The sequence below is a fragment of the Pelodiscus sinensis genome, chromosome 31, assembly GCF_049634645.1.
Source record: "Pelodiscus sinensis isolate JC-2024 chromosome 31, ASM4963464v1, whole genome shotgun sequence".
NCBI lineage: Eukaryota > Metazoa > Chordata > Testudines > Trionychidae > Pelodiscus > Pelodiscus sinensis.
In genome coordinates this window covers 13266920-13293954 of record NC_134741.1, presented here as the reverse complement: position 1 = coordinate 13293954, position 27035 = coordinate 13266920, and the positions used below count along the sequence as shown (strand labels likewise).

The window sequence follows — 27035 nt, the reverse complement described above, 5'->3', positions numbered from 1 at the left end:
AACAGGGATTCTCCGGCCCTAGAGCCAGGCCGGGCCGCGGCGGGTTTGTAGGGGCTGCAGCTAAAACGTCTCCCCGCCTCCCCCCCCCCGGGAAACGCCCGCCGCGGCCCCACGGGCCGGTTTGCAAACACCGCGGATGGGACCCCGCTCTACCCTCCCCGCACGGTCAGTTCGGCCCCGAGCAGCCCCGCCCCGCACGCACCGGGACTGCAGTGGACCCAGCAGCTGGTCTCACGGTTCGCTCCTTAGGGCGCGGCGCAGGCGCTTATGGGCGGAGCATGCGCAGTAGCCGCAACTGCTCCGCGAGGTTGCAAGTGGGGGGAGTGGAACGCTGGGTGCGCGGCTCGGGGCTAAGCCCCAGCGTTGGCCTGTGACTGGAGTCACCGACCCGCTGCGCACGCGCGGTTGGATCCCTCCTTGGCCGTTTTTTCATTTCGCTCCCCCCGCCTCTACTCAGGCCCCGCCCACCCCGCTGCGAGCGGGAGGTAGGAGCCCCGGCTGCATCGTGAGGGACGAATTCTGAGGGAGCTGTTACTCACCACGCCGCTACTTCCGCTTCCGGCAATGCTGGGAAGGGAGGGGGAGCAGAAAGCGGTGAGCCGGTGCCGGGCGGTTAAATCGCTGCGGGGGGCTCCTGATACCAGCCTGGCTGGCGCTTTGGGGACAAGGGTTCCAACTGCCGCGGGGGCAATGGTGGGAAGGGGCGGTCGCTCCCTGATGCTCCCGCCGGGCTGAGGGGGCTGAGCGCTGGGTGGAGGGGAAACGGTCGGGCGGGGCGGTCGCTGAGAGGGGGGGCTCGGAGCGAACCGGGGGCTGTGTCGGGGACGGGATTTGAACACAGGATGAGGAAGGGTGCAGAGACGGAGGGGGCGGGGGCTCTGGCTGGGGCAGGGGGCTGAGGGGCCCAGTGGAGGCCCTGGTGGGGGCAGTGGGTGAGCAAAGCTTTTGGCTTTTTGCGGGTTTTAATTTTTTTTTTAATTTTTTACCGAGGAGTGCTGGTACCTCAAACACCCGCCTTTGGACCTGCCCTTCCGTTGCTGAGCTCAGGAAAGTGACACGGCCCCTGTTCCCCAGTCCGGAGGCAGCTATGGCTGCAAAGGGCCCTGTGGAAAGGCTCCGGGAGGAAGCATCACATCCAATCTGTCTGGAGGATTTCACAGCCCCTGTCGCTCTGGAGCGTGGGCACAATTTCTGCCAGGCCCCCCTCAGCCCTCAGTGCAGAGACACCGAGCAGCAGGGACCCCTCCCGCCCAACTGGCAGCTGGCAAATGTGGTAGAACTAGCCAAGCCGCTGAGTTTCCAGGCAGCAAAGAGAGCAACATGGGACAGGGTGTGTGGGGAGCACCAGGAGGCTGTGAAGCTGTTCTGTGAAGCGGATCAAACTCCCATCTGTCTGGTGTATGACAGATCCCAGGCTCACATGATGGTTCCTTTTCAGGAAGCTGCCCAGGAGTACAAGGTACAGAGTTGCTGTCCAGTGTAATGGGAAATAATGTTGCATTTTAATTACAGGCTAATTTCACTGACTGTTACCTGGCACAAGTGTGACACGGCTCTTTATAGCCTTCATGGTACAAGACATGCTGTAAAAAGTAAATGCTCTGGCTGTGGGGCAACTTACATCAAGTCTTTACAGATACGTGATGTCGGAAATGTTTCTCTGAGGCTCTGAATCCTGAAACCTAGCCTTCATTGGTGACAGGAGGGGTTTTAACATAAAGGAAGGTGTTAACAATCAGAGAGGTTTAGATCAGTGTTTTTCAACCAATGGTATGAGTTCTCTTAGGAGAACTTGAGAGAAGTGTGGGGAGGTACATCAACATAACTGAAATTTGGAGAAAACGGAATTTTTGTTTTAAGTTTTACAGGACTTTATTATTTTTGTACTTCTTACACCCAAAAATTTCATTGCCTGCCCTGCTACAATTAAGTTATTTAAACAAATGTGTTGCAACGGTAGAAAAAAATGGTGTGTCTGAAAACTGCAGGTACTGGGGGTACTTATAATTTTTTTTAAAGGAGGACTTTATAAAAAAAAGAGGTTCAGAAACACTGGTTTAGATAACAGGAGCCTGCAGGCCAGTCTATGGGAGAGAGTTGCCTTAAGATTGGAGTAGAGGAGGTTACAAGCTGTTACTGATTGCTACTGATTCTCAGCCAATCTGTCATTTGCCTTATAAACCCACAATGACATCTGGGCCCTGCACAACAGCCAGAAAGGGACAGAGCCTGGCCTGAGCAGGTCACAGTCTGGTTAGACAAAAGGTGGGAAGGGAAAGTGAGGAAGCAAGTTCCCTCATGGTCACCAAGCATGTCAGTGGGAGAGTATAGCCACGAACCCTGTTCTCTCCAGGCTCAATCCAAGGCTACACTAACCACCAGGCTGTGTTCCATCCCACCTCTCCGCATCACTGAACAATGTGGCCCTTAGATGGGAAAGACACTTTGCTACAGGCCCAGCAGGGAGAGGAGGTTTCCGGCTGAGATGCTGAACTCCTGGGCTGCTGTATGACATGTTAAACTCAGATGCGGCAGCCAAGAGGAGGTAACTGGGCTGGATGGTGTGGGGCCCCAAGCGCCTTGAGTCCACCCATAGCTAGGCTCCAGGCAGCGCAGGGCCATGCCAGACCCACTGGGATTTGACTGGGTTGTAGCCAGGGTTCAAATTGGTTAACTGATGAGCGAATGCTTATCAGTGCCAGTTACCAGTTAAACTCCCCACTGTCCCTGGCAGTGCCTGCTTGCCCCAACAGCAAATATCGGCCTGGAGCTGCTGGGAGTCCCCATCGGCTGGCAGTCTTGGTGGCCACCCTCAGCAGACATCACGAGAGAGCCCCGACCCCAGGAGATCTCGTGTCTGATACTGGCCTTGTCTGTCAGTGGATTCAAAAATACTGTAACTGATTAAATTATCGGTTACATCATTCATATTTTTAACCCTTTTTACTCCCTCATCCCCCACTTGCGTCATTCTTTATGAAGGTGCCACCACCGATCTGTCCCGCACTCTCACAGGCATCCTGCTGCATCTGCCATCTCTTCCTGTCTCTTTTTCTATGGACAAAGCCATGTCCAGGGCTGAGTGCCTGCCAGAGAGGGACAGAGCTCTACAAAACTGGGACTGTGCAGCTTAAAGGCAGACAAATGGGCTCCCAAAATCTCATGGGGTTTACCCTGGTGCTTATTTCTGTTTCTTGAGGAAAAATTGGAGGCCCATTTGAAGGCTCTGAGGGAAGAGAGAGAAAAGCTGCTGGGAAGGAAAACGACAGCCGAAGAGAAAAGTCAGGAGTATCTGGTAGGTGCCCATGGTTATGAAGTGGCAGGGACTGGCAGTGGGAAGGCTGTGTTAGGAGGCAGACTCATTTGTGACTTTGGTGAGGTTGGGCTTGTCTGTTTTTCTCCTGGACCATGGATTGCTGGGTTAGATCCATGTGTAGACAGGCCCTGAGGTTCCATTTCAGTGGATGAATTAATGTCCACCCCTGTGACTTTCCCAGAAATCCTCCCCAGAGGAAATGAATGTCCCTGTGAGGGGCTGTCTACTGTGTCTGCTCACTTGGTGCATTAACATCTTGGTTTCTTTGTCCTCCCTGGGTATCTCTGTCAGGTTGGTGCTGACTCTCAGCTGTGCACTCAGTTCCCCATGTAAGGGCCTCAAGTTCCATCCATGTCCCCAACCAGCCCTTTCCCTGTTTTCATACAGAAACAGACACAAGCCAAGAGGCAGAAGATTGTGGCCGAGTTTCAGAAGCTGCAGCAGTTCCTGAAGGAACAAGAGCGACTCCTGCTTGCCCAGCTGGAGAAGCTGGATGAGGAGATTGGGAGGCTCCAGACTGATGCTATTGGGAAACTCTCTGGGCAAATTTCCCATCTCAGCGAGCTGATTGGTGAGCTGGAGGGGATGTGTCAGAAGCCAGGGAGTGAATTCCTGCAGGTGAGACTGAGGGAGAAACGTTCCAGCTCCCCACACAGGAAAGGGAGACTCCTGAATCACAAGCGGGTTTCAGCTGTTAGATCTGAGTGTAACTCAGCATGTGCATTGCTGACATGTGACTGACTATTGTGCTTTGCAGAGTTACAAGTATAGAGCTATTAGAGATGGCAAAGCCCCATTCGCTTAAAGGATCCATGACTCTGGGGCCAGGCCAAGGTTTTTCTTCCCCATGTTTGCAAAATCCCTTCCCTGGAATCCCCTGTATGTGTCCAATGGCGCTGAGATGCTTTTCTGTCTGTTTTCTCTAGGACATCAGATGCACCTTGCGCAGGTACGTGGTCTTGCTCCCCTTACACTGCACAGTGCAGGGAAAGAGCTTGGAGCTGATGTTGGCACCGCATCTCCCCTGCAGCCAGATGCTGGATAAGGATGGACTCATTTAATTCTGAGGGTCTCACCCTTGCACAGCAGACTCTGGAATTCTCCATTTAGGGCATAGTCTGACCTCAAGTGTTTCTTAGAGCTGTCACCTCCCTGGGTGCTGGCTGCCTCAGGATTATGGGGCTGGAACATGGGCCTGTCACTACTGGGCACATTCAGCCCAGGGCAGCAGGGACCAAGAGTCTGTCCCACCCAAGGGCTGTTTGGAGACCTGTGTGGAAGGAGCTGGGAAGGGGGCAGCTGGTGGCTTATTCTAGTCCCTAGTGGACAGATTCCTTCAGCCCTTCACCTGGGAACCTCCTGTCCCTCAGTTCCTGGAAGCCAAGGACTGAGATGACCAGGAAGACTAAATTCTCCTTTTGTCCCCCAGCTGGTCTCTCCAGGCCAGAGGTGAAGAACAGCAATGGGACCTTTCAGGGGAAGGTTGCACACCCATGGGCTGTTTTGCCCCTGCTCTAAGGCTGGGAGAATTGGAGGAATTCTAACGCCAGACCTGTTAGAGCTAAGACTTACTAGCCAGAACTTATAATCAGTAAATGAAATACAGTCACATGAAATTGTTTCTGTCCAGGTGTGAGACGGGGCAGTTCCAGCTGCCAGAGGAGATTTTTCCTCAACTGGAACAACAAGTCAGCAGTTTCTCAGAGAAAACGATTGTGCTGTCGGAGACTCTGAGGGAGTTCAAAGGTACCTAGGAGGGATGCAAGAGGGGAAAGTGGCTTAAGTATCTGAGACTATTGAATCTGGCCTCTGAAGCCAACGTTCCCCTACCTCAATTCCCATGGGGAGAATGACGGCCCCATAATACTACTCTCCTTAGAGACACTGAGCGAACAGACCCAACTGCTTGCAGATAGAGCCAGGAGTTTGCAAACTCTGAACCTCCCGTTAGTGTCAAATGGCTCAAAATGAGTAAAGTTAATGTCATGGCAACACCTTCCGCCACCACAGCTTATGGTAAGACGCGGTAAGTGATTGAGAGAAACTAAATGGGAAGGGATGAGGAGGGAAAAGTAAATTTCATTTGCAGCTTGTCTTTCCTGGGGTGGGGGTAAGGCTGCGGGGATGTTGGCTCCATTGCTGGGAGGTGCCTGAATGAGAGGGGAAACAGAAGATTTCAGATCTTTTCATATTAAACACTTGAGTGTGTCTCTGTCTGGTCTCTGATACAATTGAAACGCAGAGTTCAGAGTGGGGACATTATTATAAAGAGGAGAGCCTGGAATCTCACCTTCCTTATCCTTTTCCCCTCCAGACACTCTGCCCTCGGCACTGGAGAGAGCAAGAGGAAAATCCCTGGGAGCTTTTGGACAGAGTGAGTTTGCTGGTGGAGATTCTTTAAATGATAAGAAAATTTCAGTGATAACATTTTCATGGGATTATCATTGAAGTTACCAACCAAACCCAAGGACCATGGCACACACAGCCCTAAATTTCACTCACTGATCAGTGAGGAGCCACAGGGGCACTAGATTGGGGATCTGCGGACACTTTAAGAAACACTGGTCTGTGGGGTTTGATGCTAAAGGGGTGAAGTTAAAGCACACAATGGACTTCAGGCTGAGATTTCACTGTTAAATTAGTTTCAGTCTGGGATTGGTTTCAAACAATAAATAGGCTGAAAGGCTGAGAGCTGACCTGCTTCCACTGTATAATTTTGTTCCTGGCAAGAAACTGTTGGATACCTAAGGGCTCTTCAGTCTAGTGCAGGCCTGGGCAAATGCAGGCCATGGGCTGAATCCAACCTGCCAAGCCATTGGATCCAGCCCATGGATGCTGGGGGAGCCATGGGCTTGTTCCATGCTTGACATGCCTCATCTTCAAGCCACTCACAAAGCGATTGTGAGCCTGGGGGCGGGAGTGGAAGGCTTCAGATGCTGCTTCCACTCCCAGAGCAATCCCATTGGCAGGTTTCTGGTCAGAAACTGAGCACCATGCCCCCTCCCCTCTGGCTCTTAATTATTCACACACACACGGCCCTGCAGCCTGTGCAAGGGTTGGGCAGGCTCCCTTCCTGCCTGGGATAGGTGGATGGCTGCAGGGCAGGAATCAATAAGGTAAGTCTCCTGGCCAGAGCTTGTCTCTACACCCCAACCCTTCCTTCCCCTTCTAATCTCTGCCCCTGCACTCCACATACCCAAACTCTCTGTCCTCCTCCTATATCTATATTTGCAAGAAGTTCTCAGTGGTCAGAAACCCACAGCCCCTTAGTGTCCACTCAACCACTTCTCTAAATTAAATTTACTTTAAATATCTGAGTCCAGTCTAATCCAGTGCCCAAGGTCACACCTGCCTCTCTCACCCAAACTCTCCCACTCCCCTCTCTCCCTCCTGTATCCCAATCCCTTACCCCCAAGCTCCCTTCTGCTTCCAATGCCCATCCTAGACCCTGCATTTCTTCTCTTAATATCATGGAAGAGTGCTGCTCTCAGCCACTTTCCAAAATCTTGGAGTGGCTCCCCATGAAAATGTGTTGCCCACCCCTGGTCTAGTGGATACGGCTCAGGAAGAGCCAATATCTGAAAGCTAAAGCCAGACAATTTCAGGCTAGAAAAGAGGCACAAATGTTTGATAAGGAAGAGGATTAGCTGCTGAAACAAATGAGCAGAGAACTGGTGGATTCTCCATCTCTTGATGTCTTCAAATCAACACAGGGCAACTTTCTAGGAAACATACTGTGGGGAAACAGAGCTTTGTGCCTGCGTAACTGGGTTTAGTGTAATGGCTTGTGCCACAGAGGAGGTCAGACTGCATAACTATGGATATTTTCTGATCCCATGAATCCATGAATTTTAAGATCTCATCCTGCAAACACTCAGCACACATGTTTAATAAGCACCTGAATACTTGTATTAACTTCACTTAATCTCTGTTGTGGAGAGGGTTTATAAAGTCTCTGTCAGATGAGAGGACCAAAGTTTGTGCTGCAAATCAGTGAATGAAGACTAAGGGTTTTAAATACATCACCTAAATTTAACCTACGTCTGTGTTCAAGCAGTTAAATATGTGGCTTGTTATAAAAAACACTGGGTGCTGAGAACCGAATCCCATTGTTGCAGGTGCAGTAATGTTGAAACTCAAGCCAGGTACGGAGAGAAATTAATATGGATTTGAGATCTAACTTGTTTGTGGTGTTTATGGAATATCTAGACTCAAACTTTTGCCCACAGTGGCAGAGTCTAGCATGTGTCACCAGGGAGAGTCTGGGGAGAATGGGCATGTGGAAAGGATTAAAGCCCCTTCTGAAATGTCTTCATTTGCTCCTCTTCCCCCGACAGGCTTTAGAACTCACATGTCTGTCTCCAGCTCAGCCCCTGACCTACAGAGCCAGGTACAGGAAATGGCTGTGGTGGAGCCAGTGAGTTTCGAGGAGGTGGCTGTGCATTTCTCTGAGGAGGAATGGGCTTTGCTGGATCTGGGCCAGAGAGCCCTCTACAGGGATGTGATGCAGGAGAATTATGAGGCTGTGAACTGGCTGGGTAAGGATTCCTGTTCCCTTGGATATTAGAAGCTGGGTTGGGCTGCGGAGCAGCTGGGTTGGGTTTGGTTGAGACTCCTCAATGTCCTCTGACCCCCAGTGTCAGTAGTGTCAGCCCCAGTAATCATAGAATAGAATCATAGAACTGGAAGAGACCTCAGAAGGTCATCAAGTCCAGGCTCCTGCTCTAGGCAGGACCAATTCCAACTAAATCAACCTGGCCAGGGCTTTGTCAAGCCGAGACTTAAACACCTCTAGGGATGGAGACTCCACTACTTCCCTAGGTAACCCATTCCAGTGTTTTACCACCCTCCTAGTGAAATAGTTTTTCCTAATATCCAACCTGGACCTCTCCCACCACAACTTGAGACCATTGCTCCTTGTTCTGCCATCTGTCACTACTGAGTCAGCTTTTCTTCATCCTCTTTGGAAGCTCCCTTCAGGAAGTTGAAGGCTGCTATCAAATCACCCCTCACTCTTCACTTCTGCAGACTAAACAGACCCAAGTCCCTCAGCCTCTCCTCATAAGTCATATGCTCCAGCCCCCTAATCATTTTGGTTGCCCTCCGCTGGACCCTCTCCAATCCTCCACATCCTTTTTGTAGTGGGGGGCCCAGAACTGGACACAATACTCCAGATGCGGCCTCACCAAAGCCGAATCAAGGGGAATGATGACATCTCTGGATCTGCTGGCAATGCTCCTCTTAATGCAACCTAATATGCCATTAGCCTTCTTGGCTACAAGGGCACACTGTTGACTCATATCTAGCTTCTCATCCACTGTAACCCCCAGGTCCTTTTCTGCAGAACTACTACTTAACCGGTTGGTCCCCAGCTTGTAACTATGCTTGGGATTCTTCCGTTCCAAGTGCAGGACTCTACACTTGTCCTTGTTGAACCTCATCAGATTTCTTGTGGCCCAGTCCTCCAATTTGTCTAAGTCATTCTGTACCCTATCTCTGCCCTTAAGGGTATCTACCTCTCCCCCCAGCTTAGTGTCATCTGCAAACTTGCTGAGGGCGCAATCCATCCCCTCATCCAGGTCATTAATAAAGATATTGAACAAAACCGGTCCTAGAACCGAACCTTGGGGCACTCCGCTAGAAACCTACCGCCATCCTGACATCGAGCTGTTGATCACTACCCGCTGGGCCCGGCCTTCTAGCCATCTTTCAATCCATCTTACCGTCCATTTATCCAATCCACATTCCCTTAACTTGCTGGCAAGAATATTGTGGGAGACCGTATCAAAAGCCTTGCTAAAGTCAAGGTATATAACATCCACTGACTTCCCCATGTCCACCGAGCCAGTTACTTCATCATAGAAGCTAATTAGATTGGTCAGGCACAACTTGCCCTTTGTGAATCCATGCTGACTATTCCTAATCACTTTCCTCTCATCCAAGTGCCTCAATATGGATTCCTTAAGGATCCCTTCCATGATTTTTTCCAGGAACCGAGGTAAGACTGACCGGCCTATAGTTCCCTGGATCATCCTTCTTCCCTTTTTTGAGGATGGGCACTACGTTTGCCTTTTTCCAGTCACCTGGGATTTCTCCCGATCTCCACGACTTTTCAAAGATAATAGCCAAAGGCTCCTCAATGACATTTGCCAACTCCCTCAGTACCCTCGGATGCACTTATTCCGGACCCATGGATTTAAGTAAGTTTAGCTTTTCTAAATAGTTCCTAACCTGTTCTTTACCCACCACGGGCTGTCCATCTTCATCCCATCTTGCGTCACTTGGCGCAGAAGTCCAGGAGCCGACCTTGTCCGTGAATACAGAGGCAAAGAAAGCATTGAGTACTTCAGCTTTCCCCACATCATCTGTCACTAGGTTACCTCCTTCATCCATTAGGGGCAGCACTCCCTCTCTGATCACCTTCTTCTTGTTAACATGCCTGTAGAAACCTTTCTTGTTATCCTTCACATCCTTAGCCAGTCGCAATTCCATTTGCGCTTTCGCCTTCCTGATAACCCCCCGGCATTCTCGAGCTATACCTTTCAACTCCTCCCTGGTCATTTCTCCAAGTTTCCACTCTTTGTAAGCTTCCTTTTTGTGCTTAAGTTCACCCTGTAAGCCAGTCCGGTCTCCTACCATGTTTGCCTCTCTTGCTACGCGTCGGGATGGTTTCTTTCTGTGCCTTCAATAAGGCTTCTTTAAAATACTGCCAGCTGTCCTGGACTCCTTTTCCTTTCATGTTAACATCCCAGGGGATTCTGCCCATCAGATCTCGGAGGGAGTCAAAATCGGCTTTTTTTGAAGTCCAAGGTGTGTATTTTACTACTCTCTTTTCTTCCTTTGGTCAGGATCCTGAGATCTACCATCTCATGATCACTGCTTCCCAGGTTGTCACCCACCTCCACTTCCCCTATTAGTTCCTCCCTGTTTGTGAGCAGAAGATCAAGCTGCGCACGGCCCCTGGTCGGATCCTTCAGCACCAGTGTCAAGAAGTTATCCCCAACATTCTCCAAAAACTTCATGGATTGCCTGTGTACTGCCGTATAGGTTTCCCAGCAGATGTCAGGGTGATTAAAGTCCCCCACGAGAACCAGGGCCTGCGATCTGGAAGCTTCGTTCAGTTGTCCGAAGAAAGCCTCATCTACCTCATCCACCTGATTCGGTGGCCTGTAGCAAACACCAACCACAACATCAATGCTGTTGTTTGCTCCTTTAAACTTAACCCATAGACTCTCAACAGGTTTTTCTCCCTCTTCATACTGGAGTTCAGAGCAATCGTAGTGCTCTCTTACGTATAGTGCAACTCCTCCTCCTTTTCTCCCCTGCCTGTTGTTCCTGAACAGTCTATACCCTTCCATGACAGCGCTCCAGTCATGCGAGTCATCCCACCAAGTCTCTGTTATCCCAATTAAATCATATTTCTTGGTCTGGGCCAGGGCCTCCAGTTCTTCCTGTTTGTTGCCCAGGCTTCTCGCATTAGTGTACAAACACTTCAGGTAACCAGTTGATCGTCCTATCTTCTCCATTCGAAACATGGGTCCTCCTTTCTTGCCCCTTCCTCTCTGCATTTCTTCCCGGTATCCGACTTTCCCACTCCCCTCAGGGTTTTGGTCACCGTCCCCCGACGAACCTAGTTTAAAGCCCTCCTCACTAGGTTTGCAAGCCTGCCTGTGAAGATGCTCCTTCCTCTCCTCATTAGGTGGATCCCATCTCTTCCTAACAATCCTTGCGTCCGGAACAGAGTCCCATGGTCGAAGAAACCAAAGCCCTCTCTGCGACACCATCTGCGCAACCATGCATTTACGTCCTCAATTCGACGATCCCTGCCCAGTCCTTTCCCTTCAACGGGGAGGATGGAGGAGAATACCACTTGTGCTCCAAATTCTTGGATCCTTCTTCTAGCGCTACATAATCCGCAGTAACACGCTCAAGATCATTCTTGGCCGTATCATTAGTTCCCACATGGAGAAGCAGGAAGGGGTAGCAATCCGAAGATTTGATCAGCTTGGTAAGCCTCTCAGTGACATCCCGAATGCGAGCTCCCGGTAAGCAGCATACCTCTCGAGATTCCAGGTCTGGACGGCAGAGGGATGGCTCTGTCCCTCTTAGAAGGGAGTCCCCGACCACCACCACCCGTCGTTTCCTTTTGGGCGTGGTGGCCGTGGAACTCCCATCCGTAGGACTACGCATCCCATGTTCCCTTCTGGTTTCTTCCTTGTGAGGTTCCTTCCAGAGCTTTCAGCACTGCAGAGCCTGTGGAGAGAGCTTGAAAGCGATTGCTTACCTCTATAGCATTGGGGGATTCCTGTGCTGGCCTTTTTCCCCTTCTAGAAGTTACATGCTGCCAGTTCTCTTCTTGGTCGTGTACTGCCCTCTCTGGCTCTTCTGCCTGCCGTGCTTGAAGGATTAAATGCTGCCTTCTATCGAGGAAGTCTTCATCCTCTCTGATCAAGCGTAGGGTTGACACTTGGGCCTCCAGTCCTCTAATTTTTTCTTCCAAAATGTCGACCATCTTGCACTTGGTGCAGATGAAATCCGTTCTTTCTTCCAGGAGGAAGACAAATATGGCACACGTTGTGCAGGTAACAACAGCAGACCCATCATCAACCATTGCTGCTGTCCTGGAAAAGGGATTTAAAAAGAAAGGCAAGAGAACCTCCCGCCCTTGCGAACTCCCTCTCAAAACTCCCTGTTAGCAATCACCTGTTCGCAAGCTCCTTGGTCGCTTGCCCACTACCTTATAAAGCCCCTCCCCCTACCAAGGCTCAGCCAATCAGCAGAGGCTTCTAGAATTCAAACTTTAATTAGAAGCCAACAGTTTCCACCTGCCAATCACAGCCAATCATGGGGAGGGGGGAGGGGAAAAAAGCCTCACTCTCAAACACAGGGGAAAATAAATAAACAAAAAACCAAAAAAGAACACACACCAACCCTCACTCACAAACACAAGCTCAGCATACAGCAAGAAAGCCCCAAGAAACACCCACTTCCCACAAGACTCCTGTATCTATTTCTCCTCTACCTGGAGAACTCCCCCTCTAAAGCCTCACTCAAACAGGGAAAGGAGAAAAAAAAAACACAGCACCACCACACACCAAACAAACACAAGCTCTGCACACAGTAAGAAAGCCCCAATAACAAAACACACTTCCCTCAAGAGTCCTGTATCTGCTTCTCCTTCACCTGGAGAACTCCCTCTCAAAACTCCCTGTTAGCAATCATCCTGGCTCCTGTGTAAAAGAGTGTCCCCTCCATGCCTCCTCCCAGGGGAAGCAGGTTCAAGTTCATAACAATGGTGCTGCCATTTCCAAGGTCTCAATGTGCTTCCCACCATCTTGCCCTTGTTGTGCCTTGGCCAAAGGTGTTAGTGGAAGGGGCCAGGCAAAATCAGGAGATGGGTCTGGGTCTGGCTGCTGGCAGTGCCTGTGGAGTAGCCTTGTGCTACACTGGCAGAGTGTGCAGCTTGTCCATGCTCCATAGCTCAGGGTTGTTGCTGTAGAAAGACACAGCCTTTGTTCAGGAGCTAAGGCTCTCGGCTAGGTTTATTGTTGAAGGAGCAGGGTGCTAGTGTCCCAGCTCTGCTAGCACAGGTACAGTGAGATGTGTCCCACCCGACAAAGGTAGCAGTTCAGTCAGCAACCAGAGTGCTGCCCTCCTCATTCTGCCCCATGGAGTGAGGGAGCTGCCATTGTATCTTCTCCATCTCCTTCTGTACGAGCCCTGCCCTTTATGTTTCCCTTCCCCAGGCAGGCTGCTCTTGCTCCCCCAAGATTCCTCCTGCATTCCCTTTTCCCTCTCTGTGACCCCCCCCCCGAGAGTTTCCCTCCATTGCACCCCTGCCCCCCCGATGGATTGCTTTCCCCCCACCCCCCGCAAACCTTGGGAGCTGGTGGCAGCTTCCCTGGGCCCAGGCAGGGATTGCAGTCCCCTCTGCTGGGAGCATCCTGGGGACAAACCCTCCCCCTGGAGCACTGGGGCCCTGTTCCCAGAGGGACAGGAGCGGGGTGTCTCTCTGCCCTGTCCCCAAGCGCTGCCTGCCCTGGGGCAGAGGCTAGGCTGGGGGGACTGCCCTGGGAGGGGATCCCTAGGTGCAGCTTTCTAAATACCACTGGCCCCGCGGGTGATTTTTCCCGCTGAGCTGCAGCCTGAGCTGTGGGGCCCAGCAGTGCCACCGCCCCCTCTCCTCCCAACCCAGGCTCAGGGATCCGGCCTTTGTCAGGCCTCATAATCTTAGCAGGCAGTGGCTGTGAGTCCCTTCCTGCTGCCTGGACGGAGCCAGGGATTGCTTCCTCTTGCTTCTGGGTCCGATTGAGTAATAGGCTCCCAGACTCCTGCTGGCTGCTGCTGAGTTCTAGCGCAACACCCACCCATGTGCAGGCAGTGTATCTTGGCCCGGCAACCAGCAGTTCACGGCCCACCACTGGTCCGCGGACCAGCAATTGGGAACCACTGTTCTAAGGTGCCTGCACAGCTGCACGTGAAGAAGTAAATGGGCACAGACCCAGTGGGTGGAGCCACGAGGCAGGGTTCCACTAAAGAGGTGCCTGCTGGACCCTGCAGAGGATGTGGAAGATGGTCATGTGATGTGGAAATAGGGAGTGGGTGGGAGTGGGGTAGCTTGGGAGAATAGGGGAAGGAGTGACAGGGTCAGTGGGATGAGATGGTGGAGGGCTGTTTGAAGCATCCCAGCACCAGCTGGGCTGCCAGCTGCTGGTGTTTGCTAGAGCCTATGCTCAGACTGGGCAGGGGGGAGCAGGCTGCACTGGGGGTGGGGTGCCAAGCATGAGGTCAGTCCAAGCTCAGCTTTCCTTTACTTCTTGTTGAGGCAGCTCTGAGGCTGGGGTGAGGAGCTAGTGTTAATTTCCTCCTGATTGTCAGTGTTATTCCTGGCATATCTCACACGTTGTGATGTGATGGGGAGGAGGAATGCGGTGCCCCCACTGTGTTCCACTGCTAGAATTATAGAGCAAACCCCAAGCTCTGATTTCTCTGCAGTTCTAAGCCAACTGGTGTGTCGCCTCCTATCAACAGGGACAGAGGAAGCGCTTGCGTTTGGCCAAGGTGAGTTTCGGTTGACAGCTGGTGGACATCTGTCGGGAAAGGTTCGTTTGATGGGAACCCTTTTATATAAAACCCTTTTATATTTAATATCTAATTTTTTAGAAGTTACCATACGGCTAATCAGCCCAGTCAGGACAGGCTAGTTCATTCAGCACTCACGACTCAGAGTTAAATGCAAGTGCAAGAGATGTAAAAAGTATTGAATGCATAGACCAGACAGATTGTTAACATCCACACTTGGAAAGAATAAAATGACATGTTATATGTGTGTTATCGGTAGTGCCAGGCAGTAACAACAGTAATAGAGTGATGTTCTGTGAGGTGACTGTGTGGAGATACAGAGATGATGTTTACTTTCCAACCACATGGGTGACAGAGAGAGAGAGATTTTGTGTGTGCTGGATGACACTGGGGAAGTTTCTGGACCAGGCTGTGTCCTCTCTGCCATGCTCTGTGGAGATGGGGTACAGGCTCAGGGGACATCCTGAGATCAGCACTGACTTCCCCCCCCACTCTTTGCAGTTAGTAGGAGGTTTCTTCCTGGGAGCAACTGCAGGACAGTGCAAGGTGGCTTAGCAGCACCTGAGCACGTGCTGCCAGCCATGCACACTCTGCTGATCTGCTGGGCAGCCGCACGTGTACGCAGCTGACAGGGCGCACAAGTGGAGGGGACTCATTGTTCCATGCAAAGCTCCCAGTACTGTGAGTAGAAACATACAGGGGCCAGATGGAGTTTAGTGACATGAGCTGGTCACATGCCCTTTCCTGCTCTGATGAGCCATGGCAGCATTGCCCACCACCTGGCTGAAAAGTCCATAGGAAAGTCTGTCCGTGGGGGATGAGCTTTCCAGGTCCTGCATGTTTTGTGGATGGACCATCCCTCTGAATGCTCCACTCACAGTGCACTGGCTGGATGGGATGGAAATTATATTTTAGGTGTTTCCACATCAGCAACTACATTTGAAATTCGACTGCATGGTCAGTATTCATAACTTGAGGTACAAAAATGATGTCCACGTGCAGACAGGATAATCAAAATCATCACATCTGAACATTCCCATTGGCGGACCGCACATGACACACATACACAATTACAACAAATCTTGTGCTAACAGTGGGAGTATGACCTACATGGTCATATTTTAATCCTATAACACCACAGGGAGGATTTCCCCTTACTAAATGAAAGTCCAAGAAGGAGTCTGGCTGACAGTGTGAGGAAGGCGCCAAAAATGTGAATGGTTGATTCTGTGCAGCCAAGGGGGACAACAAATGGGAGGCTAGGCTGGCCACGAGGAAAGCTGGAATCCACACACAGAGGGTGGTGGTGGCAGAGTACAACCGAGGCAGCAGAAAGGGAGCTGAGCTGCAGGGACAAGGTAGCTGTGTGCCCGAGACACCCCCTCCACCCCCACCCAAAGAAGCAGCACAGCCAAATGACCATGGCCAGCTATGGAAGCAGCAGCTATTGTGGGCAGTGTCAAGGCCCACCCAGCCATGGGCAGAGGGCAGGAGTCTGGAGTCTAGGTAGGGTCTGACACTAAATACTTGCCTCATCGTTCAGGTAAATACGTCTGCTTCCACCTGGTTCAAATAGAGCATCCAAGCCAATGAGCAGGAGCTTTCTGGACAGAGCCCTTACAGAGCTACAGCTGGGAAGCTGCTGGGTCCTTTCCACATTCTAGGGACCTGCCATGTGGCTGCTGCAGTCTAATCCCTACCTATGGCTCTTGAGCAGCATGTTCCTGTCCTGCCCTGGGTGGGTGAGGGGATGGAACAGGCCATGAGGGAGACTTAGTTGTACCCTGGAGCTGTGGTTCTCAACCTTTTTAGACTATGGCCCACACTGCTTAATGCAGACCTTTCCACAGACTGCGGCTACGTCTAGACTGGCATGATTTTGCGCAAATGCTTTTAACAGAAAAGTTTTTCTGTTAAAAGCATTTGCACAAAAGAGCATCTAGATTGGCACGGATGCTTTTGCACAAAAAGTGCTTTTGCGCAAAAGGATCGGTGGCCAGTCTAGACACGATTTTGTGCAAGAAAGCCCCAATTGCCATTTTTGCCATCAGGGCTTTTTTGAGCAAAACAGTTCTTCCCTGTCTATACTGGCCCTCTTGCGCAAAAACATTTGCGCAAGAGGGCTTATCCCTGAGCGGGAGCATCATAATATTTGCGCAGGAACACTGACAATCTTACATTAGATCGTCAGTGTTCTTGCACAAATTCAAGTGGCCAGTGTAGACAGCTGGCAAGTTTTTGTGCAAAAGCAATTGCTTTTGCGCAAAATCTTGCCAGTCTAGATGCGCCCCACAAGTCAACCACCTGTGATGACAAAATGGGTGTAGAAGAGGATAGTTTGAGTGGGAGATTGGGTATAGGAGTGTGCTGAGAGTGGAGGTCTGGGGATAGGGATGTGGAATCTGAGATGGGTGGGGGTCACTTACCTGTCTCCATACTTCCTGCCACTCCTAGACATGGGAGTGTTTTTCAGACAGAGAGAGGGGGAATGGCAGCATGGAGCCATTTCCTTCTGCAAGTCATATTCTGCTCCCAAGGCTTGATCTCTTCTCCGCCCTTCCCCCCACATAGTAGGGACCTGGTGCTGGCACTCCAAACTTGGGGGTGCTTAGAGCCATAGTGCCAGCATTGGCTTCACACTGAAGGCTCGGAGGCAAGTCCCAAATTTGTGGCCCACCTACAAGATGTTCACATACCACTAGTGTTCTATGGACCACACTTTGAGAACCACTTCCCTCAAGGGTGCAACAGAGCACTCAGCTCCCCTGGGGAACCAAGTGGGCCATACTTCAGGCACAGGCTGTTGGGATTGGGAGTGTGGAACATAGGCAGGGCCTGAAGCAACTAGCCAAGGGTTCATTTTGTGCTCAGACAACTTCCCCTGCCTCCTGGCCCAGTAGAGCAGCTGAGCCCCCCAGCCAGGAGCTTTGTGAACAGAGCCCTTGAGCTAGAGCTCTGCTGGGTCCTTTCTCTCCAAGCCCTAGTGACCTGCCATGTGGCAGTTGCAGTCTGAGCCCTACCTGGGTGACACTGTGTCAGACCTGCCACCCCTCAATAGGTGCTCCACTTCTGAGCAGTGTGATCCTGTCCTGCCGTGGGATGGGAATGGGGGATGGAAGGGGCCATGACAGAGACTTAGTTGTACCCTAAAGAGTGCAGCAGGGTGCTCAGCTCCCCTTTGGAATCAGCTGGGCCATTCCCAAGACGGGGGATGCATCTTTACTGCAGGTGAGTGTGTCCTGGAATCTTGTACTGGCCAGAGCCCAGTCTGCAAGGTGGGGAAGGAGCCTCTTTAGGTGGGTGACTCAGATCCTGGCTCTGGAAGCAGTAATGGCACAGACCTTAACGAATAAAATCAGCACTTGGTTAATTGTTCCCCAAGCAGAATTTCTAGTTTTGAAAGCGATCTCCTGTGTGCAGCAAGGGATGGAGCTGCAGATCCCAGATCTTTGGGGCTGTGAGGAAGGGGAGATCATCAGTGACCCCCACATAGGTGATCAATCCACTAACCTGACTCAGAAACCAATTTCTGTGTCCTTGTAGCAGGTATTACTTGTACATTTTCATCAAGTCTCACTGCCTCTTCAGCCTGTCTTCAAGTCCGGTCTGAGTAGGGGGCAAAGAGTGGGAGCCAAAGGTTGGGCTCACTCCTTTGGGAGATGGTTATGGGGAAGGAGGATGGACTCAGCTCATGATTATTGAACTTATTAGGATGATTTGGGTGTGTTCCCCTTTTCTGTTCCCTGTTCAGAGTTTTCCTTTCAGCTCAGCACAGGGAATGACTCCTGTTTGGATTCTCTGTCCCAGCAGGTGATGGGATGCTGAGTGAGAACAATGAGAAGAGTCTTCAGCAGGAAGCACTGGAGCAAATGGCTCCAAATGGAATGTTACTGGGAAGATTTGAAGGGAATGTTTCCCAGATATGTGAGCAGGGCGAGATCTGTAAGAGTCAACATAGCCCAGATAGGTGGCTGGGAAACCATCCAGAGAAGGGACAAGGTAAATTCAGTCACAGGAGCAGAGAGGTGAAAAGAAACATAGAAACCATTCAACAGAAAATCCTCTATGAACAAACACCCTCCATGTATAATGACTGTGCCACTCTTACTGAACACCAGAGAATCTACACAAGGGAGAAATGCTTCAGCTGCTCTGAGTGTGGGAAAGGTTTTGGTAGAAGCTCACACCTTTCTAGACATAAGAGAACCCATACAAGAGAGAAACCATTCAACTGCTCTGATTGTGGGAAGAGCTTCAGTAGACGCGCGCATCTTGTTACTCATAAGAGAGTCCACACAGGGGAGAAACCCTTTTATTGCTCTGACTGTGGGAAAAGTTTTAGTAGGCGCTCACATCTTTGTAGACATCAAAGAACCCACACAACAGAGTCATGTTTCAACTCCTCTGGCTGTGGGAAAGACTTCAGTGAGAGATCAGACCTTGTTAGACTGAAGAGAATCCACACAGGGGAGAAACCCTTCAACTGCCCTGACTGTGGGAAAAGCTTCAGTTGGAAATCACATCTTAATATACACAGGAGAATCCACACAGGGGAGAAACCCTTCAGCTGCTCTGACTGTGGGAAAAGCTTCAGTAGGAGCTCATATCTTGTTACACATAAGAGAACCCATACAGGTGAGAAACCCTTCAGTTGCTCTGATTGTGGGAAAAGCTTCAGTGAAAGATCAGTCCTTGTTAGACACAGGAGAATCCACACAGGGGAGAAACCCTTCAGCTGCTCTGAGTGTGGGAAGAGCTTTCGTGGGCACTCACATCTTGTTATACATAAGAGAATCCACACAAGAGAGAAACCTTTCAACTGCTCTGACTGTGGAAAGAGCTTCAGTAGGCACACAAATCTTGTTACACATAAGAGAGTCCACACAGGGGAGAAACCCTTTTTTTGTTCTGACTGTGGGAAAAATTTTAGTAGGAGCTCACATCTTTGTAGGCATCAGAGAACCCACATGACAGAGCCATATTTCAACTCTGACTATAGGAAATGCTTCAGTGAGAGATCAGAGCTGCTCTGACTGTGGCAAAAGCTTCAGTTTGAAATCACATCTTAATATACATCGGACAATGCACACAGGAAAGAAAACTTTCAACTGATTTTAGGAAGAGCTTCTGATTTTAGGAAGAGCTTCAGTAGTTGCTCAAATCTTGTTACACATAAGAGAATCCATACAGAGGCGAAACCCTTTGATTGTTCTGACTGTGGGAAAAGCTTTGGGGAGAGATCAGGCCTTGTTAAACATTAAAGAATTCAGAGGGGAAAACACCATGACTGTGGGAAAACCTTGATTTACCACTCAAATTTCAACAATCATATATATAGTAGCCCAATGTCTGTGACTCTGTAACACTGAAATGCTTCTTGTTCCCTCTGGGTGGCGCTGTTGCTTCCCTGGCTGTTCCTTCTGGGTGGCACTGTTGCCTGAGTCACGTCTTTCGCCTCCTGCTGTGGTGCTCAGCTGACTTCTGCACCGCTCAGCCAGGCCGCTGCGGGAGAGCAAGCACTGCAAGCAGCCATTTGGGTGCCGTGGTCCCCATGCAGCATGGGGAGTTCGGGGCCCAAACAGCCTCTTGCTCCCCTGCGGCAGCCTGGCTGAGCAGCACAGAAGTCAGCCGAGCACCACGGTGGGAGGGGAAGGGGGCAGGGCCAGGCTGTGTATGTCACCACCCCACCCCCACTTCGTGCCCCCCTTTGCCTCTCTCAGTGGTGCTAGGCTGAGTTCTTGCACATGGGAGCAAGTGACGCAAGTGACCATTTGGGCTCTGCGGTCCCCTGAGTGAGAAGCAGGAGGGGGAGAAGCAAGACAGAGAGGCAGGAGGCAGAAGAGAGCTGAGGGGGGGAGGCAGGAGGAGGAGGAGGGAGAGAGACCAGAGGCTCAGGAGAGAAGGCCAACGTGGAGGAGAGACCTGAAAATCATGTCTTATGATGGGCTAATTGGCTAATTATGATATAATACACACAGGAGCATAGAATCATAAAATCAAATCATAGAGCTGGAAGAGACCTCAGGAAGTCATCAAGTCCAGCCCCCTGCCCAAGGCAGGACCAATCCCACCTAAATCAACCCAGCCAGGGCTTTGTACAGCAAAGACTTAAACACCTCTAGGAATAGAGATTCCACCACCTCCCTAGGTAACCCATTCTAGTACTTCACCACTTTTCTAGTGAAATAGTTTTTCCTAATATACACCTAGGTCTCCCCCACTATAACTTGAGACCATTGTTCCTTGTTCTACCATCCATCACTACTGTGAACAGCCTTTCTCCATCCACTTTGGAACCTCCCTTCAGGAAGTTGAAGATTGCTATCAAATCCCCCCCTCACGCTTCTCTTCTGCAAGCTAAAGAAACCCAATTCACTCAGTCTGTCACAGGTCATGTGCTCCAGTCCCCTAATCATTTTGGTTGCCTTCCCCTGGGCCCTTTCCAATGCATCAACATCCTTTCTATACTAGGGCAGAGGGGGAAGACCTGGACACAATACTCCAGATGTGGCCTCACCAGAGCCAAATAAAGGGGAATCATCACTTCTCTAGATCTGCTGGCAATGCTTGTCTTAATACATCCTAATATGCCATTAGCCTTCTTGGCTACAGGGGCATGCTGTTTGACTCATATCCAGCTTCTCATCCATTGTAATCCCCAGGTTCTTTTCTACAGATCTACTACTTAGCCAGTCTGTCCCCAGCCTGTAACAGCTTGGGATTCTTTCATTCCAAGTGCAAGACTCTATGCTTGTCCTTGTTGAACCTCACCAGATTTCCTTTGGTCCAATCCTCTAATTTGTCTAGGTCACTTTGGACCCTATTCCTGCCCTCCAGTGTATCTATTTCTCCCTCTAGCTTAGTGTCACCTGTAAACTTCCTCAGGGTGCAATCCATCCCCTCATCTAGGTCATTAATAAAGATGTTGAACAAAAACAGTCCTAAAACCAATGCTTGGTGCACTCCACTAGAAACCAACTGCCAACCTGACTTCAAGCCATTGATCACTACTGATTGGGCCTGACAGTCTAGCCAGTTTTCTATCCATTTTACAGTCCATTTATCCAATAAATAATCCCTTAACTTGCTGTCAAGAATATTGTGGGAGACCGTATCAAAAGCTTTACTAAAGTCAAGGTAAATCACATCCATTGACTTTCCCATATCCACAAAGCCAGTTTCCTCATCATAGAAGCAAATCAGTCATCAGGTATGACTCACCCTTCATGAATCCATGTTGACTATTCCTGATCACTTTGTTATCTTCCAAGTACTTCAAAATGGATTCCTTGAGGAACCCCTTCATGATCTTTCCAGGGACTGAGGCAAGACTGACTGGTCTGTAGTTCCCTGGATTTTCCTTCTTCCCTTTTTTAAAGATGGGCACTACATTTGCCTTTTCCCAATCATTTGGAATCTCTCCCAATTGCCATGAGTTTTCAAAGATAATAGCCAAGGGTTCCTCAATGACATTTGCCAACTCCTTCAGTACTCTCGGATACATTAAATCCGGATCCATGGATGTTTAGCTTTTCTAAATAGTTCCTAACCTATTCTTTCGCCACCAAGAGCTGTACACCTCCTTCCCATACTGCGTTGCCCAGTGCATTTGTCTGGGAGTTGACCTTGTCTGTGAAGACAGAGGCAAAGAAAGCATTGGGTACTTCAGCTTTTCCCACATCATCTGTCACTAGGTTACCTCACTCATTCAGTAAGAGCCCCATACCCTCTTATTGCTTACATGCCTGTAGAAACTTTTCTTGTTATTCTTCACATCCCTTGTTAGCTACAATTCCAATTTCACTTTCACCTTCCTGATAACTCCCCTGCATTCTTGAGCAATATATTTATATTCCTTCCTAGTCATCTAAGTTTCTACTTCTTGTAAGCTTCTTTTTTGTGTTTAAGCTCACCTAGGCTGTCCCCGGTAAGCCAATCTGGTCGCCTACCATATTTGCTTTTCTTACAGTGCATCAGGATGGTTTCTTCCTGTGCCTTTAATAAGCAGGTGTCGACAGTTAGGGAAATCTACTCACCCGTGGTGGGTAGATTTTAGCCCGGTGTGGCCTCACAGCATGGTCAGCACATGTGCAGCACGGTCTGTGCATGCGCAGCATGCGCTTCTGCGTGACTGGTGAGCAGGGCTCACTGGCGCTTGGTGAGCCCTGTTAATAAGGGTTCTTTAAAATACTGCCAGCTCTCCTGGACTCCTTTCCTCTTCGTGTAAGCATGCCAGGGAATCCTGCCCATCAGTTCTCTGATGGAGTCAGTCTACTTTTCTAAAGTCCAGGAAGTGTATTTTGCTACTCTCCTTTCTTCCTTTGGTCAGGATCCTGACATCTACCATCTCATGATCACTGCTTTCCAGGTTGTCACCCACCTCTACTTCTGCTACTAGTTCCTCCCTATTTGTGAGTAGCAAGTCAAGCTGCCCATGGCCCCTGGTCGGTTCCTTCAGCACTTGTACCAAGAAGTAATCCCCTACATTCTCCAAAAACTTCCTGGATTGTCTGTGTACTGCTATATTTGTATCCTAACAGATGCCAGAGTGGTTAAAGTCATCCATGAGAACCAGGGCCTGCAATCTGGAAGCTTCTCTCAGTTATCCAAAGAAAGCCTCGTCTACCTCATCCACCTGCTCCAGTGGTCTATAGCACACACCAACCACAACATCACTCCTGTTGCTTCCACTTCTAAACTTAACCCATAGACTCTCAACAGTTTTTTCTTCCTTTAAATACGAGCTTTGAGCAATCATACTGCTCTCTTACATTCAATGCAACTCCTCCTTTTCTCCCCGCCTGTTTTCCCTGAACAGTTTATACCCTTCCATGACAGTGCTCCAGTCATGCGAGTCATCCCACCACATCTCTGTTATTCCAATCAAATCATAGTTCTGCGACTGGGCCAGGGCTCCTAATTCTTCCTGTTTATTTCCCAGGCTTCTCACATTTGTATATAAACACCTTAGGGTAACCAGTTGATCTCCCTATCTTCTCCATCTGAATCAGGGGTCCTCTTTTGTTGCTCGTTCCTCCTTGGGATTCTTCCTGGTACTCGACTTTCTCACTTACCTCAGGGCTTTGGTCACTGTCCCCCAACAAACCTAGTTTAAAGCCCTCCTCATGGGGTTTGCAAGCCTGCCCGCAAAGATGTTCTTTCCTCTCTTGGTTAGGTGGATCCTGTCTCTTCCAAACAATCCTTGTACTTGAAACAGTATCCCATGGTTGAAGAAACCTCTCTCCGACACGACCTGGGCAACCACACATCTAGTCCCATTGATACCCTGAACACATACACACACACAGTCGTAGCCTCAAGCTCCCTCCCCCCACACACATCCCTAATCCTGTGCCCTGACTTCTATACCCTCCCAGATCCTCACCCCACCCCTGAGCCCCACTCCCAGCATACACTCCCCAGATGAGTGCCCTGAGTCTCCCACACTCCACTCCACACTGTAATTTCTTACAGGTACTGTCCTATCACAACCTCTCCCTCAATTTCCTGCCTTTAGCCTCCCCCTGCCCAAGAGGTGATGCCTAATATGACAGATGACAGTACCTGTAAAAATGTGTAATTTTCATCCTTGGGAGCAGCTCAGCCATGCAAAGGGACTGCCTGGAGTAGGAAATTAGCCCTGGAAGGCCAGAGTGGGTGAGGCAGTGACATCACAAGGGCTTTTTGCAGCATCTTAGCTTATTGGCAAAAGAAGATTGGGAGGCAGTGACCTCACAGAGTCCATGACAATGGCAAGGTCAGACCGGCTACAGGGCAGGGGCAATCTTAGAGACCACTATGACTTTCTGCAGGGAGTCTCCTTCCTGAGATCTGCCCACAATGTCAGAAAAAGAATTAGGGTCACAAACATGAGTGTGAGGAGAAGCCTCATTGGAGCGTTTTCCTTTCCCATGACTAACTGGTGTAGAACAGGGTTTCCCAACCTTTTTTTAAATAAAATACTCTTAAAAAAAGAAAAGTAAGTACTACCTATTTAAAACAAATAAGTACCCCCAGTTCCTATAATTTTCAGACGCACAAAAATTTTCCACCATTGCAACACATTTGATTAAACAACTTAATTGTAGCTCGGCTGGCGATGAAATTTTGCAGTGTAAAAAATACAAAAATAATAAAGTGCTGTAAAATTTAAAACAAATTCAGTTTTTTCCAAATTTCAGTTATGTTGTGGTACCTGCCCCAGACTTCTGTCAAGTACCTCTAAGGGTACTCATACCACTGGTTAAGAATCACTAACCTAGAAGACAGACATCCCTGTAGAGGAGGTAAGAGTCACCAAAAGGTCTTATGCTGACAGAACTGGGGAATTAGATCAAGTGGTAGCATGTTTGCTTAGCCTGCAAGAAGTAGTGGGATTAATACTCACATTCTCCAGTGATGGGGGAGTCCCCTTTTTTCTTTTCCCAGCAGAGTCAGTCAGATGGCCAAATGCCTTCAGAGGCCCCTCCCTCTTCCTATGTGTTCTCCTCACAAGCTAGCCACGGCTTATTTACAAATCTGTAAACCCCATTGCACGAGGAATAATACTTCTTCAGAAATAGCTATTTCAAAATAGCCATACTATGGATGTTTCACTGCTGCTATTTTGAAATAGCTCCTGCCCAGGGCCATTGAAAGTAATTACTCCCCTGTGTTTCCTGCAGCTCTAAACTGAAGTAACATGTCCACATTAGGGGAGCCTTCCTTGGACTAATTTTGAGGCTTCCCTGTAGTGTGGACATGCTATTTCAAAACAAGCTATTTCTTTCTTTTCAAAATACCATTTTTCGAAATAAGTGTGCTTTGTAGATGTACCCTGAGGCTATGTCTAGAGTACAGGCTTCTTTCAGAAGAAGCCTTTTTTAGAAGGGAGCTTCCAAAAAAATACTTCTTCCAGAAGAGAGCATCCACACTGCAAAAGTGCATTGAAAAAGCGATCTGCTTTTTCAAAAGAGAGAGTCCAGGCTGACTGGACACTCTCGCATGTAAGCTGTGATTCTTATAGATGGCATGGCCACCAGGGCACCTGTGCTTTTTCCCCTTTTCTTTTTTTCCAAAAGAACTTTCTTCTCCAACCACACACACCTTTTTCTGAAATAGCTCTTTTGCAAAAAGGCTTCTTCCTTGTAAAATGAGGATTACCAATGCCAGAAAACCCCCTCTATTCCTTCGATTTTCTTGCAGAAGAACACAATTGCAGTGTGGACGTTGCTCAAGTTTTGTCAAGCAAAATGGCCATTTTTACAACAGAAACCTCTGTAATATAGACATGTCCTGAGAGCTTAGAGAAGGGGAGGGAGGCAGGATCAGGGGGAGAAGGCTCCATTACTGTGTAAGAGGGAGGCTCTTCCCTGACCAGTGGGGAATTGTTGCCTCTCCGATGTGCCCAGGTCTGGTGGGTCATTTCCTCAGGTTACTGAGTGGGGGCTGGAGCCAGTTCCGTGTTGTCTCCTTCAACAACAAAACTGAGCCAATGGATCTCGTGTCAATCTGACTTGCACTGGGCTAGTGCTGTGTGTGCCATGGAGCTTCCTGCAGGGCTGCCCACATGTAAGAGGAGGAGGGCAGTGTGAGTCTCAGAGCTGTGCCCTTTCTGAAAGACTTGTGTCAATGACAGGTGTTGTCTTGGTGAGGTTGGAAGGAGGACCCCCCATAAGCCACCATTGTTTCACAGATGGTATAACATGACCTGTTGATGGAGAGGAAAGACTTGGCAGCTTGCATGGAAATAGATGCGGTTGTTTTCCCTGGCTGGGAATCAAACCCCAGCTATAGCAGTGAGAGTACTGAATCTCAGCCACTAGACCACCATGGAGATGCAAATGTTTTTCTGAGTCTAAAGTCACCTACCAAACAGAATTTAACCTACAACCCTGGCTTCCAGAGCTCAGGGAGAGTGTGGGGGGTCTCATAGTTGATCTGTGGGGTTCAGCATCAAACCAGCCCCCACATGTGGGATGTGTAATTGTGCTGGAATCTGGTTACTCTTCTACCATCCCTCCATAAGTAGCTGGGACAGCTTCCTTCCGTTGAGCTTAATGGTTCCCCACTCCCCCCCAGCAGGAAGCCAAAGGGAGCAAAGAGCAGAAGTACTGGAAGATGATGGGGGAGCCCTGTCCCTCTGAGTTTGATTTGGTGAGTCTTAGTTGGACTTGCTAAATATAACTCCAGAAAACTGATTGCCACCATTCCTCCCCAGCTGGATGTGGATTTTGTTCTTTTACCCAGCCCATGGAGCAAAGGCAGCACTTTCCCAAGGGGACTAATTCTGCTCCACCTGCAAGTTGTCTCCACGATGTGGCCCAGCAGCTTTCTGCCCCAGTGGGGCTGGCTTTTGAAGAGAGTAAGTAGGAAGAGGTCACTGGAGACCCTTAGCTCCCCAGCTGGTTTTGTCTGTGAAAGGGAAAGTGGGGATTCCACTATTCATGGACAACATGGGTGTTGATCCTACTGCCTCACATATACTGAGTGGTGATAGAAATGTAGCCATGTTAGTCTGGTGTAGCTGAAACAAAATACAGGACTATGTAGCACTTTAAAGACTAACAAGATGGTTTATTAGATGATGAGCTTTCGTGGGCCAGACCCACTTCCTCAGATCAAATAGTGGAAGAAAATAGTCACAGCCATATATACC

At 49.6% G+C, this 27035-nt stretch overlaps 1 protein-coding gene across 3 annotated transcripts; it reads left to right on the top strand.

Annotated features, from left to right (window-relative positions):
- The first annotated feature begins 294 nt into the window (after positions 1-294).
- Positions 295-26951, top strand: LOC102448098 (uncharacterized). 3 transcript variants are annotated; one of them, XM_075912338.1, is made up of 10 exons: positions 295-594; positions 994-1459; positions 3200-3295; positions 3704-3934; positions 4243-4265; positions 4947-5062; positions 5631-5690; positions 7654-7854; positions 14312-14377; positions 18206-26951. In XM_075912338.1, the coding sequence occupies exons 2-10, from the start codon at positions 1088-1090 to the stop codon at positions 19429-19431; spliced, it is 2391 nt and encodes a 796-aa protein (XP_075768453.1). In that variant the 5' UTR covers positions 295-594; positions 994-1087; the 3' UTR covers positions 19432-26951. The 3 variants fall into 3 exon arrangements, with proteins under 3 accessions (XP_075768453.1, XP_075768452.1, XP_075768454.1); XM_075912337.1 differs by having other exon boundaries at positions 991-1459; XM_075912339.1 differs by lacking the exon at positions 295-594 and having other exon boundaries at positions 764-1459; positions 18209-26951.
- Positions 26952-27035: the final 84 nt, after the last annotated feature.